At 43.8% G+C, this 15,000-nt stretch overlaps 1 protein-coding gene across 1 annotated transcript in view; it reads right to left on the reverse strand.

Moving 5' to 3' along the window:
* DNAJC2 (DnaJ heat shock protein family (Hsp40) member C2) overlaps window positions 1-14,664 on the reverse strand; it is a 19,743-nt gene extending 5,079 nt beyond the window's left edge. The window contains exons 1-13 of the mRNA XM_015810677.1: window positions 14,607-14,664; window positions 12,378-12,568; window positions 11,713-11,788; window positions 9,862-9,960; window positions 9,231-9,372; window positions 8,075-8,155; window positions 7,037-7,102; window positions 5,429-5,520; window positions 5,178-5,299; window positions 4,185-4,334; window positions 1,889-1,977; window positions 1,733-1,802; window positions 779-963 (exon numbers count right to left, since the gene is read on the reverse strand). Of these exons, the coding sequence (XP_015666163.1) occupies window positions 779-963; window positions 1,733-1,802; window positions 1,889-1,977; window positions 4,185-4,334; window positions 5,178-5,299; window positions 5,429-5,520; window positions 7,037-7,102; window positions 8,075-8,155; window positions 9,231-9,372; window positions 9,862-9,960; window positions 11,713-11,788; window positions 12,378-12,568; window positions 14,607-14,664 (1,421 nt within the window). The remainder of the gene's footprint in view (window positions 1-778; window positions 964-1,732; window positions 1,803-1,888; window positions 1,978-4,184; window positions 4,335-5,177; window positions 5,300-5,428; window positions 5,521-7,036; window positions 7,103-8,074; window positions 8,156-9,230; window positions 9,373-9,861; window positions 9,961-11,712; window positions 11,789-12,377; window positions 12,569-14,606) is intronic.
* Window positions 14,665-15,000: the final 336 nt, after the last annotated feature.

The raw sequence follows: 15,000 nt of genomic DNA on the forward strand, positions 1-15,000 counted from the left end.
CCCGTCCGTTCATGGTTAACTCGTGAGGGTCGCAAAACAGGTCACCAATGTGACAGATATAGTATTACAACTTTCGCAGCGGTCATTAAGTGAAAATAGGAGCCGTTGAGTAAACCAAATGTTTGCTCTAGGCTGTCAAGAGTGAGAATTTGGCAGCTATGTGCCCCTCTGTTTTCATCTTGCCATTGGAATAAGTGTGAGGTGTGTGTGTCTCTCTGTGTGGAGGTGTTGTTTTCTCATGGGTTAGTTAGAGAAACGAAACGGTCGCCAGTTCTACAGAAGCTTGCTGAGAATTGGCAGTCTGGAAACCTTTCAAGGCCATGGTTTTCCCAGTTGCAACGTACGGCTGTGAAAGTTGGACCGTAAGAAAGGCTGAGCGCCAAAGAATGGAGGCCTTTGAACTCTGGTGCTGGAGAAGACTCCTGCGAGTCCCCTGGACTGCAAGGTGATCCAACCGGTCAGTCCTAGAGGAGATCAACCCTGACTGCTCTTGAGAAGGCCAGATCCTGAAGTTGAAACTCAAGTCCTTTGGCCACCTAATGAGAAGGAAGGACTCCCTGGAGAAGAGCCTGATGCTGGGAAAGATGGAGGGCAAGAGAAGAAGGGGACGACAGAGAAGGAGGTGACTGGAGGGAGTCACTGAAGCAGGAGGCGGGAGCTTCAATGGACTCCAGAAGATGGCGGAGGACAGGAAGGTCTGGAGGAACGTTGTCCATGGGTCAGACACTACTTCGCAACTAACAACCAGAAGATGCTCAAACAATAAATATAGGCTTACCTTGAGTTTGTCCCGGCAGGAAAGAGATTGACGGCTTTAATTAGCAACTGGAGGTCATCTTCAGACCAGTTCTTGCTGCCCCCAATGCTTCCAGTTGTGGACTTGTCCGAGCTCTTTGTGGCTTGTCGCATTTGAGCTTCTGCTTCTTCCTTTTCTCTCCTTACCTGTTCATTTACTTGTTCTATCTACATGAACATAAACAAACACACCTCTCAACCGGACTACCAAAAACCAAAAAAAGTACTTTTCTCCGACCAACCCCAGAGCTATCCTGAGCCTCCCAATTTATTTGGTGGGAGAAGAAGCCGACATAAACAGACAGACAGAAGTCAAGGGATTTTATTGGACCCGCGAGGTAAAAAAAAAAATTAAAAAATTCCCCAAATCAACACAACATTTAGAAACTTTTAGAGGAGACCACGCTGGCATTCGCTTGTTTTGTGGAGGGCTTAAATCTTTTCTTTTGCTCGGCAGCTTTTGGGGGCCTGCTCTCTTTTGGGGACCCCCTTTTCCATTTCTGCAGAAAGAGGCGTAAAAATGTGCCTTTGTCTACGCGCCGAAGAATTGTTGAGAATGTCTTGATGTCTGAATTAATTCCAGGAGCTCATATGGGGGAGCAATGGAAAATAGCCCGCCCACTGTTGGTGAAGGACGTAGTCTTGGATACCCCTGTCCACCAAATCAGAAGGCATCTTACGACAGTTCATTTAGTGACCGTTCAAAGTTACGACGGCACTGGGAAAAAAGAGGGACTTCCGACCGCTGCAATAGCTCACGGGCACGAGATCAAAATTCAGACGCTGGGCAACGGACTCGTATTTATGACGGTCGCCGCGCCCCCCCCCGGCGGCTCGTCTTCCAATTTTTAGCCAGGAAGTTGCGTCTTTTCCCTATGTTTCGCCCTGCTCCGCCGGGTTGTTGTTGTTTTTTACACGACAAAATGTTAATATTTACCTGTTTTAATACCGCCGCCTTCCCTTCGTCCTTGGTTGTGGAGGTAAGTGCTTCATTCAAGCACTGCATGCTAGAAACAAATCATTGAAGGACATTTCAGATCTGGCAGAAAGCGGGAAGGTCAACAAACACAGAGCGGAGGTCAGGATTGCCTACCTTGCCAGCTCCAGACGGTCGCAAAGTTTCTCTACTTCTTCCATCATCTTGACGCTTTCCGACTCGTTGTCGGAAAAGTAGTTCCAGTTCTGAAAATGGACCGCCACATGCTTTATTTTCAGATTTCAAGGGGGGCAAAAAAACCGACACGCAACTGACATACGACGTGTTGGACTGAGCCTGCTACAACACTTGACATTAAGATGAGCTTCAAACGTTCAGGAAGTATTTTGAGTTAGAATATCAAGTTGGGAGGGACCTTGGAGGTCTTCTAGTCCACCCCCTGCTCAAGCAGGCAGCTCTATACTTTTCTGGACCAATGGCTGTCCAGGCTCCTCTTCTTCTTCTTCTTTTTTTTTAAATATAATTTTTATTAGTTTTCCATTTGACACCAGCAAGGCTTAAGAACCAACGTGGGGATAGGGTTATCAATGAAAAACAAGAACATTATAAATATACAGCTCAGACAATATTCCTTAAAATTTTCCTTAAAATTCCCCTCTCTATCTATTTAGGATATTATAATCAAATTAATATATTTCTATAAAACAAATTCATACACATAAATTCCGTTAGTGAATAAAAATTTTTTTTCAACAACTCATTATCTATCCCATAAAATCCTATTTTACATTTTAATCATTTTTCAGATGTTTAGACTTAGACTAACACACTCTCTCTCTCTATTTAGGATAATATATTCAAATTAGTACATTTCTAAAACAAATTCATTCATTAATATATCACTGCATATAAATTCCATTAATCGTAAAAGTTAATCAATAAACATTTTCAAGAGCTCAATATCTATCCCATGTTTTACGCTTTGTTGCTGTCCAGTCTCTTCTTGAAGAGCTCCAGTGATGGAGCACCCACCACTTCTGGAGGCAAGCCGTCCAACTGATCAACAGAATAACAGTGGGGAGGGACCCTGGAGATCTTCTAGCCCAACCCCCTGTGGACCTCTCAGTGGGATGAAGCCCATCAAGGGGCTTATCTGATTGAGGGTTGTCAGCAGAAGGATGGGCGTTATCACTTTTTATTCTTTCTATATGATTTTTTTTTATCTTTGTAAGCCGCCCGAAGTCACTTAGAACAGAGGTCCCCAACCTACCGGGCTGTGGCCTCTTGGCCACTGAACTGTGTAAATGGCTGGTTAGTGTGTGCGTGCATGCGCGCTCAACCCCCTTGCGCCGGCGCTAGCAGCCCCATTTATGGAGCGAGCATGCTAGCAGCCCCGTTCATGCGTACGCGGGCGCAGCTGCACTTGGGCCTGTGCGCATGCGCGCCTAAAGGTGTCTGCCCCTCCCTTTCCCACCGAGCCTGGGGACCTCTGAGTGGGATGAAGCCCGTCAAGTGGCTTATCTAGTCCAGGGCGTTTCAACTTTTTCACCCATTGTACCACTTTTAGGATATGGCAATATCCGAGTACCACCAGTCGCCTAGCAAGGTGTCAAAAACTTGATGACCAAAGGAAAAAAAAAAGGAAAAAAGTGATAAAGTACAGGTAGTCCTCGACTTACAACAGTTCGCTTAGTGACTGTTCGAAGTTAACAATGGCACTGAAAAAAGTGCCCCCCCTCAAGGCACAGCCGAGCAAGACACCTGCCTGCCCGCCCGGCAGCGCTCTTCCTCCTGTCCGAGGTTTTCATTGTTGTGAGCATTTCTGTTGAGGATTGGCGGCGGGGGTGGGGTGGGGTGTGTTTGGTTTTTATTCCCCCCCGTCTGCTGGGTGGTTGCAGCAGGTTTTGGTCCCTTCACATGACCCTGGGACACTGTGACCGTCATAAATATGAATCAGTTGCCAAGCATCTGAATGTAAATCACAAGACCCTGGAGAGGCTGCAACATTCCAGCTGATCGGCGCTTCTTCTGGGCTCAGCAGAAGCGCCAGGACCAGCGCTGAGCTCCACTGGATCCTGGCGCTGATCCTGGCGCTTCCGATGAGCCCTGACAGCCCTGCAGCTCCAGCCATCTCTCGCTGAAGGCTTGTGTGGTGCTGCCACCAGTTCAGCTCATTCCCCTCCCCTGCTACCCCTTTTCTAGGATGGTCGCGTACCACCTGCCAGGTGCCAATGTACCACAGGTGGTACCCGTACCCCTGGTTGAAAAGCCCTGCGCTAGAGAAAAACCAATTCTGAGAAGTGAGAACTACAAAAATGTTGCCTGTCGTTTCCCCCAGGTTTTAACAATGATACACGGTATTTGAAGATGCTGGATGTTGGGCTCGGAACACCTGGCTGGAAAAAAAACAACAACAGGTTGGACAACAGCAGGAGCAGCAGCAGCCGTGTACCTTGCAAGTTGTGCGCAGCTTCTGCCGTTCCTTTTTGATCGCTTTCTTCTGGATATCCTTCTCTTTCTTCATCAGCAAAGTCTGCTGCCTCGTCTCTTCCTCCTCCTTCTCCTTGGCCAGTCGTGCCGTTTCTAGCTCGGCCTGCCTTTGCTGAGACAAAAGGAAAACATTGGGGGTCACACCTTCTCCGGACCGAGTTAAAGTCGCGACTCAGGGGGGGAATAAAACCAGTATGAGGTCTGAAAATGCTGGATTCTCCTCCCTTTCTAGTAAGAATGAAGGAATGACTGAGTGAATGAATGAAATAATAATAATAATAATAATATGAAGGAGGAGGAGGAGGAGAAGGAGAAGAGGAGGAGAAGGAGGAGAAGCAGATGCAAAAGAAGCAGAAGAAGAAAGAAGAAAGAAGAAGAGGAAGAAGGAGGAGGAGGAGAAGAAGAAGCAGACGCAGAAGAAGAAAGAAGAAGAAAGAAGAAGAAGAGGAGGAGGAGGAGAAGGAGAAGCAGAAGAAGAAGAGAAGAAGAGGAGGAGGAGGAGAAGGAGATGGAGAAGAAGGAGAAGAAGAAGAAGAAGAAGAAGAAGGAGGAGGAGGAGGAGGAGGAGGAGGAGGAGAAGAAGANGAAGAAGAAGAAGAAGAAGAAGAAGAAGAAGAAGAAGAAGAAGAAGAAGAAGAAGAAGAAGAAGAAGAAGAAGAAGAAGAAGAAGAAGAAGAAGAAGAAGAAGAAGAAGAAGAAGAAGAAGAAGAAGAAGAAGAAGAAGAAGAAGAAGAAGAAGAAGAAGAAGAAGAAGAAGAAGAAGAAGAAGAAGAAGAAGAATTGGAAGGGACTTTGGAGGTCTTCTAGTCCAACCCCCTGCTCAGGCAGGAAACCCTAGACCATTTCGGTCTTATTTAAATTTGTTTTCTCCACAATATTCAAAGCATTTTCACTGGTTAAGTAAGAATGTATTTAAGTCTTTTAAGTCTCTTTTTTTCTCATACAAAGAACTTACCCTTTCTCTTTCCTCTTGTTCTTTTCGTTTTGCTTCTACCTTTGCTTTCTTTTCGGCTTCTTTCTTTGCCCTTTCTTCCTCTTTGAACTTTTTTATTCTGGGATCGCAACTATAGGCGTTATCTTGGAGCAGAAAGAAAAAAAAAAAACGTCCACAGGGCTCAGCCAAAAAGATGGTATTGAACAATCAGACGTTATTGAACAATCAGACGTTATGGTATTGAACAGTGAGAACGTTGGGTTCAGACTTACCAACTAATGTCCTCATTCTATTCATCTCTTCTTTTTTCCTTAACGATCTACCTGCTCTGTTTTGCTTTTCAATCCATCTTCTCTCATCGCGACTGCCGGGAAAGACGAGAGAGAGAGTAAGTTTGCTTTAGATTAGATACGTTTGCAAAATAAGCCACGGTCCTTAAATGCTCCTAGTAGGCCATTTTATTCAATGGTATTTAAACCGGCTAGTTTTGCGTGGGGGTTTTTTATTTACAAAGTTCAGAATAGTCAGCACCTATTCTTCTATATATAGAAGGGAGGAAAGCTATGGCAAATCTAGATAGCATACTAAAAAGCAGAGACATCACCCTGCCAACAAAAGTGCGTACAGTCAAGGCCATGGTTTTCCCAGTGGCAATGTATGGCTGTGAAAGTTGGACCGTAAGAAAGGCTGAGCGCCAAAGAATGGAGGCCTTTGGACTCTGGTGCTGGAGAAGACTCCTGCGAGTCCCCTGGACTGCAAGGCGGATCCAACCGGTCAGTCCTGGAGGAGATCAACCCCGACTGCTCTTTAGAAGGCCAGACTCTGAAGTTGAAACTCAAGTACTTTGGCCACCTAATGAGAAGGAAGGACTCCCTGGAGAAGAGCCTGATGCTGGGAAAGATGGAGGGCAAGAGAAGAAGGGGGCTGGATGGAGTCCCTGAAGCAGGAGGCATGAGCTTCAATGGACTCCAGAAGATGGCAGAGGACAGGAAGGCCTGGAGGAACGTTGTCCATGGGGTCGCGATGGGTCCTTGCTTACAGCTCAGCTTACGCTGAGTGAGCATTTGAAGTGACAGTCGAACTCCGCAGAGTTACTTATGGCTCAATTTCAAAGTTTTGACTGCCAATCTTGACTGTGGTCATGTGATCGTATTTGGGGGGGGGCGCGCTTGGGAACCAGCTCAAAATGATCTTTTGCAGCATCTTGTCATGTGACTGCAATGTGCGATGGTTTTTGCCGGAAACCAGTATTTACTTTCTGGTTAAAAAAAAAACAGCCTTTGGGTATAATGGGCCCAAGATCACCTAGGTGGGTCCCTATCTAATCAGTGGAACAGAAATTGCCTCCGGAAGTCGTGGACGCTCCATCACTGGAGGTTTCTAAAAAGAGGCTGGACAGCCAATTGTCTGGAATGGTATAGGGTCTCCTACTTGACCAGGGGGCTGGACTAGAAGACCTCCAAGGTCCCTTCCAACTCTTTTATTCTGTTATTCTAAGATGAGGCTAAACGTATGGAAGAAGACATGGTAAGCCAATAGTGTGTCAAATAATGCACGATTATTCACGTAGTCGCCAAGAGTCAGAACTGACTCAAAAGCACTAATAATAAGAACAAAGCAACAATAATGCACCGCAGAGTAATCTGCAACAACACAAGTTCATTATTTAAGTTCTATGAATCCAGACATATTCCCAAGTAAGGCTCCAATCCTTTCCCCAGCTATGTATACATAAATATTTTCCGTTGAATTAAAAGGGATTTATTTCTGAGCAGTCAAGTACGGGACTCTCTAAATAGGGACACCCAGCATAATGTGTGAAGTTATCTTTTCAATATATTAATCCTTTCTTTTTTGAAACACCCTTTCATTTTACACACCATTCTGCTTTCTCTTTTTCTTCTTCATCCAGGTAAGAAAATTCTCGCCAAGAGTCAAAGTTGTACCTATCGCAGTTAACATCGAGAGAGAAAAAAATCAATAAAACAACTGGGGAAAAAATAACAGCTCCTTCGTATCATTTAAATGCCTTTTTAATAGTCCATGTTGTTATTAATATGCGAATTCCCACCAGATCAGAAAGCACGAATGAAATATCAATTTTATTCTTTTGAGTCCTGCTACGTGGAAACACCATATCCGGCGAAAATCACAAGAATCGTAAAATAGGCAGAGTAATATTCTATACCCTCACACATACATTTTTTGTCCTTTTAACATGTATTTTGCATAGCAAAATACAGCATGACAGGGGGCAGGTTTTGACTATTTATGTACATCCATGGGTGAGTAAAAATAAAAGCCTGTTTCCCAAGTCCAAAACTTAATAGCACACCTATATAGCAGACCAGATTTTTTCAACCTCTGCTACTTAAAAGATGTGTGGACTTCAACTTCCAGACTTTTCCAACCAGCATGCTGACTGTGGAATTCTGGGAATTGAAGCCCACACATCTTCAGGTTGCTGAGATTGGGAAACGTGGATGCTCTGGTGCCTGAAACTCAGTTAGTTACAATTATGCTAGTTTATTTTAAGGAAGATGGAAAAAAAAACAACCAGAAACGAAACAGGTGAATTAAAAAAAAAAAAGCCAAAGATCACAATTTTTTCTCCCACGTTTATATAGATTGACTTCTATTCATTCCCAATTTACTTTTCCTACAGGTTTTATCTGTTATGATCCTGATAGAAAGAGGCAAAATTAAATAAATTTCCTAAATATTTAACTTTTTTTTGACTATTTGAAGGGGTTTTTTTGGCTAGTTGGTTTTTTTGTTTTTCTTTTAAGTTTTTTAGTTAGCACTTTAGTCTTTTCTGTTTATTTTTCAACCCTGCCACTTCACCAAATTCTTCTGTTTTCTGACAGGTTTTATCTGTATGATCTTGATAGAAAAAGAGGCAGAATTAGTCCACTTACCAGAAAGAGTAAAAAGCATCCACCTCATCAAAAGATGAGTTCATATCCCCGAGCTTAGGAACACTTTTTTTATTTGACCATCTGTGGAAAATTGGCAAACAAATAAACAAGCATTCTTTTGCAGGAACCGCCTCTACGCATCTAAACATCTGCATTTTTCATTTTAGGGGGATTTTAAATTCAGAAAAAAATATATATATTAACGGTCTAACGTGATTATCGCAAGCAATCCTTAACGTTGAAACAGAACTGCAATATGACAGCACCTTGGTGCCGATGTTACCATGTATAATTGTTTGATTTATTAAGAATTTATATAGGCCCACCCAGCTCACTCAGAGTGACTCTGGCTGGCTTACAGACATAAAAATTCAAAATACAAAACTCATCTGGTGACAACAATCAAGCAAACCACATGATGGGGCTCCATATCACTCTGGGGGTCAGCAGGCCTGCTGACAAGATCATGTCTTTGGGGGGCCTTTCAAAAGAGCGTCAAAACGGGGGCCAATTTCATCTCCGCAGGGATGATGTTCCACAGGGAGGAAGCCACCACCGAGAAGGCCCTTCTTGGTCCCACTAGATGGACTTCCTTAAGAAAGGGAGCCTGTAACACACCCCACTCTGGCGGGTCAAGTTGCCCCAAGAAGTTATGGCAAATTATAATTTCCAGGAGCAATGTCATATTTAACCTCTGGAACGGAACTCGTCCAGGTTTAGAAATCCAGATATTGTTGGGGCGTAGCTCGTCCCCGCCGTGACAAAAGGCAGAGAGGACAATCTAAGCAGCGTTCTGAAAGTGGGACCATCTCTACTGGCAAATCTCAACCGTTACAACTATTTGTCTGAAGTGGTAGAGGGCTTTCTGCTTGAGCAGGGGGTTGGACTAGACGGCCTCTAAGGTCCCTTCCAACTCTGTTATTCAATGTTTTTGGTATCCACCAGGAAACTGCTTCAGCGTCGTCCAAATACGCCAGCGTGAATTGGTTTACACTCAAGTATATTTTCCTGCCAGTCAGTGGACACCATCTTAGGAACTTGACTGTTCTGTTTTTCATCCCCTCTTAAAGCAGACATTCACGGGAATCCAATGATGGCTTGAAAACATTTGAAAAGCAAAGAGAACAATAATACCCAGATAGGGGACGAAGCTTACCTGGCATTTCTTTCGAACACGGGAGCAAAAACCTCAAAGAAGTTCTCCTTCGCTTCACTTTTGGAAGGAACTGCGTTGTCAAAAGTGGGGTCTATGCTGTTGAACGCTCTTCTTTTCGTGGGGTCCGATAACGTTTCGTAGGCTGAAAGGTGAAAATCACACAGATCTAACTTATTAAGCGGACAGAAAAAAAAACACGTTTCAGAGCGCGGGGTGAAAGCAAATTTCTCATGTTGCTTTCAGACAAGTAACAATTTTTTTTATATTTTTGGCCTTTTAAAGGATTATGTAATGTAAGATGTAAGGCGTAATGTAATGATGGGAATGATTCAGCAGGGTCTGCGTCTCTTTAAGAGCCAGCAGGGTCTGTGTCTCTTTAAGAGCATTTGTATAAAGGGAAGGTTCTGCTGATGTGTTTTCTCTCTTCTGTTTCCTGCTGTAATTGTGGTTTGTTGGATCCCGCTGTACGTATGTATATGCTTCCTGGTGTATGATAGTGTAAGATAAACCACCATTTAATACAAACCACTGTTTACTGTGTTTACTCCTGGGTTATCTCAGCGCAGTAAGATTGTGCACGACCTGACAGTATGATAATTTATTATTTAGTGCTATACTTGCTCGCTCTTACCTTTTGTGATACAGGTGAAATAATCATTGTCACCTTCCCCAATTTGTTCTCCGGCTGCTTTTCGTTTGTCAGGATGGTGCTTCAAAACCATGGCTTTATCTACGGATTAAGGAAAATAAAATCAAGGTACAGTCCATTACACATTATCTCAGACAATCTTTCAAACAAGGAAGTATGAGGAAGCCCTGGCATTTGGCAGAAACACTCCAGAATGACAATTGTCTATATACGTGGGGATACAGCTGCCTTTAAAAGAAGTAAAGCAATGGAGAATGATCCAGACTGTATCCTTATTTATTTTTCTAACGTAAACCAAATTACAGCACAATAAAATACATGTTTAAGGTATGAACAACCTTTCGAACAGCAGTGAAGACCTGTAACTTCTTGTTACTAATCAATTTTGCTTCGCTCATTTGAACCCCGTTTCTTCCTTCTATTATAAACTGCTCCGTCGTTTTGGAAACGGAGCAGCCTAAAAACCAAAGTCATTAAGAAATAAAATAAACGTCACTATACATATTAAACCAAATTGTTACTGTTAACGATGAATTATACTATTAATACCTGGTCTAAAGAAAATTATATTTTCTCGTGGTTGGAAATGTACATCGGTCACAAATGGAGATGACATAAATCACTTCTACAAGGAACTAAATTTATTTTTAAACGAATAAGTTTTGATTTTGGACTCCATAGAGCCCCAAATTTGGGAATGACAGAAACTAGGTGTGGAACAAAAATGAAAAGACATGGTCCCAAAAGATTGAGAGACACCTCATGAAAATTACAACTGGACTCACTGGAGGCACGGATATGATTTCTGTATTATTTTTGGCCACACTGTAAGCAACAAGTTTCAATGTCAGACGTTTTAGATTAAATTCAAGCCACTATTAAATACATTTTACTGCTTTTTTCCCCTAATGTTACATTAACTCTTCTGACTCCTCCGTTACCATCTTATACCAGGGTTTAAAGGTATTATTTCCCAGCCTTTAAAGGTATTATTTCTCAGCCCTTTTATTTTATTTATTGATATTTGGAAGCTACACATCTTCCTTGTAGGGCATTTAAGCTAAGAACAGAATCTGCTGGCTCATGGACGTTACCTCAGGTAACTATGGGTGTAATCTTGTTGAGGAGGGTAAGAATAGTTGAAGGAAGGACGTGTTGTGTCCCAGCCTACGTGAGTCTTTGTTATGCTCACAAGGAGAAACCCCTCTTCCAACAAGCAGGCACGAACCGCAGGAAAAAAACCAGTCCCCTTTTATTATTCACAGACCTGAGTCAATGTCCAAGGCAAACAAACACAGTCCACAGAAACTCAATTCCTCAACACGAACGGCTACCTTCGGCAACCAGCACCTCCCACACCTTCCCTTTTATAATTCAGCCCAGGCGTGGCTTCCTAATGGCTTCTCCTTTGCCTTTGGAGCCACCCCATTGCATCCCTCTCTCCTACTCGCTTCTCATGTATCCTGGATTTGTCCCAGCTGTTCTTCATCGCTGTCCAACTCAGGCTCCCAGCACAGCTGTGTCTCAGCCTGAGCGCGAGTAGAGGGGCCAAGCTCCTCATCCGACTGTAAGTCTTGGAGCTCCTCAGAGTCTTCCTCTGACTCTGATGTCACTCCAGGCCCCTCCTCCTCCTCCTCTGATTCCTCAGACTCAGGTGCCGGGTCCACTGGCTGGCGAGGAATCACAACAGGACGTTAAATTGTGTCCCCTTGTGACAGTGCTACAACTCTTACCTTGCAACCTATGAGTGACTATGACATGACAAAACAATTCAACTTGCAGAGGAGAAGTTTTATTATTTGACAAATTTCCACGAACGCTTGGTGAACTTACGGGCAGCTTTGATCTGTTTCTGAGAGGCCTTGTATCTTAAACGTCCCAAACCAAGAACTGAATAGTGATCCTGATTCTGGGAAAGGAAAAGAAAATATAACTATTTATGGCAGCCTCAGGTTAATCACAACTGCCCACAGAAACTATAACAAGAAGAAATTGTATTCCCTCCCTCCCTCGCCCGGTCGTCTCTCCCTTGTTTAGTTGTCTGACTTGCCAGTACAGAAGTTGTTGCCTTTTGCTTGTAACAGGTAGACTTACAACAGTTTGTGCAGGGACTGTTTGAAGTTACAGTGGCACTGGAAAAAATGACTTAACAACCATTTTTCACACAACTGTTGCGGCACCTCCCTGGGTGTGTGATCAAAATTAAGCAACTTGGCAAGTGACTCATATTTATGATGGTTGCGGTGTCCCAGAGTCATGTGTGATTATCTTTTGTGACCTTCAGACAAGCAAAGTCAATGGACGTGCGTAATTGTGCAACGAAATTTCATTTTAATGTGTGCTGATTAGCGTACATTCAAAGTGACAATAAAGTTATTTCTATTCTATTCTATTCTATTCTATTCTATTCTATTCTATTCTAATTCTATCCTGTAATTCTACTCTACTCTATTTCATATTTTCTATTCCATTCCATTCTTAATTCTATTATTACATACCTTCCAATCTTTTGGATCCAGAGTTTTTAACATGGGAAATTCTTCGAGTTGTAATTCTTCATCTCCCGACTCTTCGGAACTTTCTTTCTCATCTTCTAATTCTTGGAAAGAGGCAGAAACATTTATGTTTCTCCTCCTCACGAAGGCCTCAAACCATCTTCCCACAGGCTCAACTTGGCAGAGCACAGAAGCTGTGAATACAAACATTCAAACAAAACTACATGTTATTACACACGCCAAACGTTGAACTCATCTCTGTCAAATGTCCTTAGCATTTAGCAATTTCATTCATGAGCACTCCGGGGCCCTATCATTGAACTGCGGCAATTAAAAGAGTTTGGTCTCGGGGTTAAGGCACCAGGTTAGAAACTGGGAAACAGTGAGTTCTAGTTCTGCTTTAGGCATGAAAATTGACTGGGTGACTTTGGGCCAATCACTAGGCGACTGAGAGTTCTAGTCTTGCCTTAGGCATGAAAGCCAACTGGTTGATTTTGGGCCAATCACCAGGAAACTGAGAGTTCTAGTCCCGTCTTAGACATGAAAACTGGCTGGAAGACTTTGGGCCAATCTCTCTCTCTCAGCCCAGCCCATCTCATAGGATTGCTCTTGTGGGAAAAATAGGGGGAAGAAGGCATGTTCAATGCTGTGAATTATGTATAAAAATAATAAATGGGGAGACCTTTCATGTTTCCTCTAATCAAGGAGAGAAGCTGAAAAGCACCCAAGAATAAATTATTGTCAAACCACTTCCCACAGTGTTATTAAGAAAACTGTTTATGTAGTTACCAGGGTCAAGACTGAAATAAAAGGACACATAAAACGAGAATTAAAACTGAGTAAAGCCAACATAAAGTAAACAAAGATGTGTGCGCGTGTCAGATATATATATATGTCTGACAGATTGAGACTGATAAAAATAGATAGATAGATTTTAGATAGATAGATAGACAGACTGTAGATGATAGATAGATGATAGATACGAGATAGATAGATATGATAGATAGATAGATAGATGATGGATAAGTTAGAGAGAGAGAGATAGGATGGATAAGGGAGAGAGAGAGAATGGATGAGAGAGAGATAGAGAGAGATAGACAGACTGTAGATATAGATAGATAGATAGATAGATAGGAGATAGATAGATAGATAATGATGGATAAGTTAGAGAGAGATAGGATGGATAAGGGAGAGAGAGAATGGATGAGAGAGATAGACAGACTGTAGATGATAGATAGATGATAGATAATGATGGATAAGAGAGAGAGATAGGATGGATAAGGGAGAGAGAGAGAGAATGGATGAGAGAGACAGAGATAGATAGATAGATAGATAGATAGACAGACTGTAGATGATAGATAGGAGATAGATAGATATGATAGATAGATGATGGATAAGTTAGAGAGAGAGAGAGATAGGATGGATAAGGGAGAGAGAGGATGAGAGAGAGAGACAGTAGATGATAGATAGATGATAGATAGGAAATAGATAGATAGATAATGATGGATAAGTTAGAGAGATAGGATGGATAAGGGAGAGAGAGAGAATGGATGAGAGAGAGACAGAGATAGATAGATAGACTGTAGATGATAGATAGATGATAGATATGATAGATAGATAGATAATGATGGATAAGTTAGAGAGATAGGATGGATAAGGGAGAGAGAGAGAATGGATGAGAGAGACAGAGATAGATAGATAGATAGACTGTAGATGATAGATAGATGATAGATAGGAGATAGATATGATAGATAGATAGATAGATACATGATGGATAAGTTAGAGAGAGAGATAGGATGGATAAGGGAGAAAGAATGGATGAGAGAGAGAGAGATAGGGATATAGAGATAGATAGATAGATATATATATAGAGAGAGACAGACAGGCAGAGACAGATAGAGATCAGTGGGGCGGGGGCTGCTCACCCCCTTCTTCCCAATGGATCTCCTCATGGTCTCCTATCCATCTCCAGACAAGGCCGGCCAAAGGCTACCCCACTGTCGGGGCCCGTGATTCAACAGGGGCAGCTCTCCCTAGCAGGCAGGCAGGCAGGCAGCCCCCACGAGGGAAGGCGGGGAAGCAGCTTCCCCGGCCAGGAGGAGAGGCTCGGGCAGCCCCAGGGACCCCTCCCCGGAAGACCCCCGCCCCTTCCCGCCCCCCGAAGCCCAGGCCACCCGGGGCGTCTCCCGGCGGCCCGAGAGCGCCCGGCGGGCGGGCGGAGGCGGCACCTACCGGCCGACAAGGCTCTGGCGACGGCGGTGGCCTGGCCCTCGGGCGCCCCGCGCAGCATCTCGGCCCGCCCGGATCGCTCGGCCTTTGCTCGCGGGTTGCCAGGTGCCGGCGCGTGGAAGGGCCGGGCAGTGCTTCCGGGTCGCCAGGTCAGCGCCGCTTCCTGCCCCCCCCCCTCGCTTCTCTCGCAGGGAGAGGAAGAGCCGTGGGGGCAGGTGAGGTCGCGCGGGAGGGGAGGGGCTTTTGGAGGGGGAGGGGCCTTTGGCAGGAAGGCGGGGCTTCTCTCTCTTTTCCTTCTCTCTCTCTCTCTTTTTTCTCCTTCCCTTTTTTCTCTTTTTCTTCCTTTCTTTCTCTTTTTTTCCCTTCTCTCTTGCTCTTTCTCCTTCCCTTTTTTCTC

This window comes from Protobothrops mucrosquamatus, unplaced genomic scaffold (genome assembly GCF_001527695.2).
Source record: "Protobothrops mucrosquamatus isolate PMUCROS unplaced genomic scaffold, P.Mucros_1.0 scaffold_39, whole genome shotgun sequence".
NCBI classification, from domain to species: Eukaryota; Metazoa; Chordata; class Lepidosauria; order Squamata; family Viperidae; genus Protobothrops; species Protobothrops mucrosquamatus.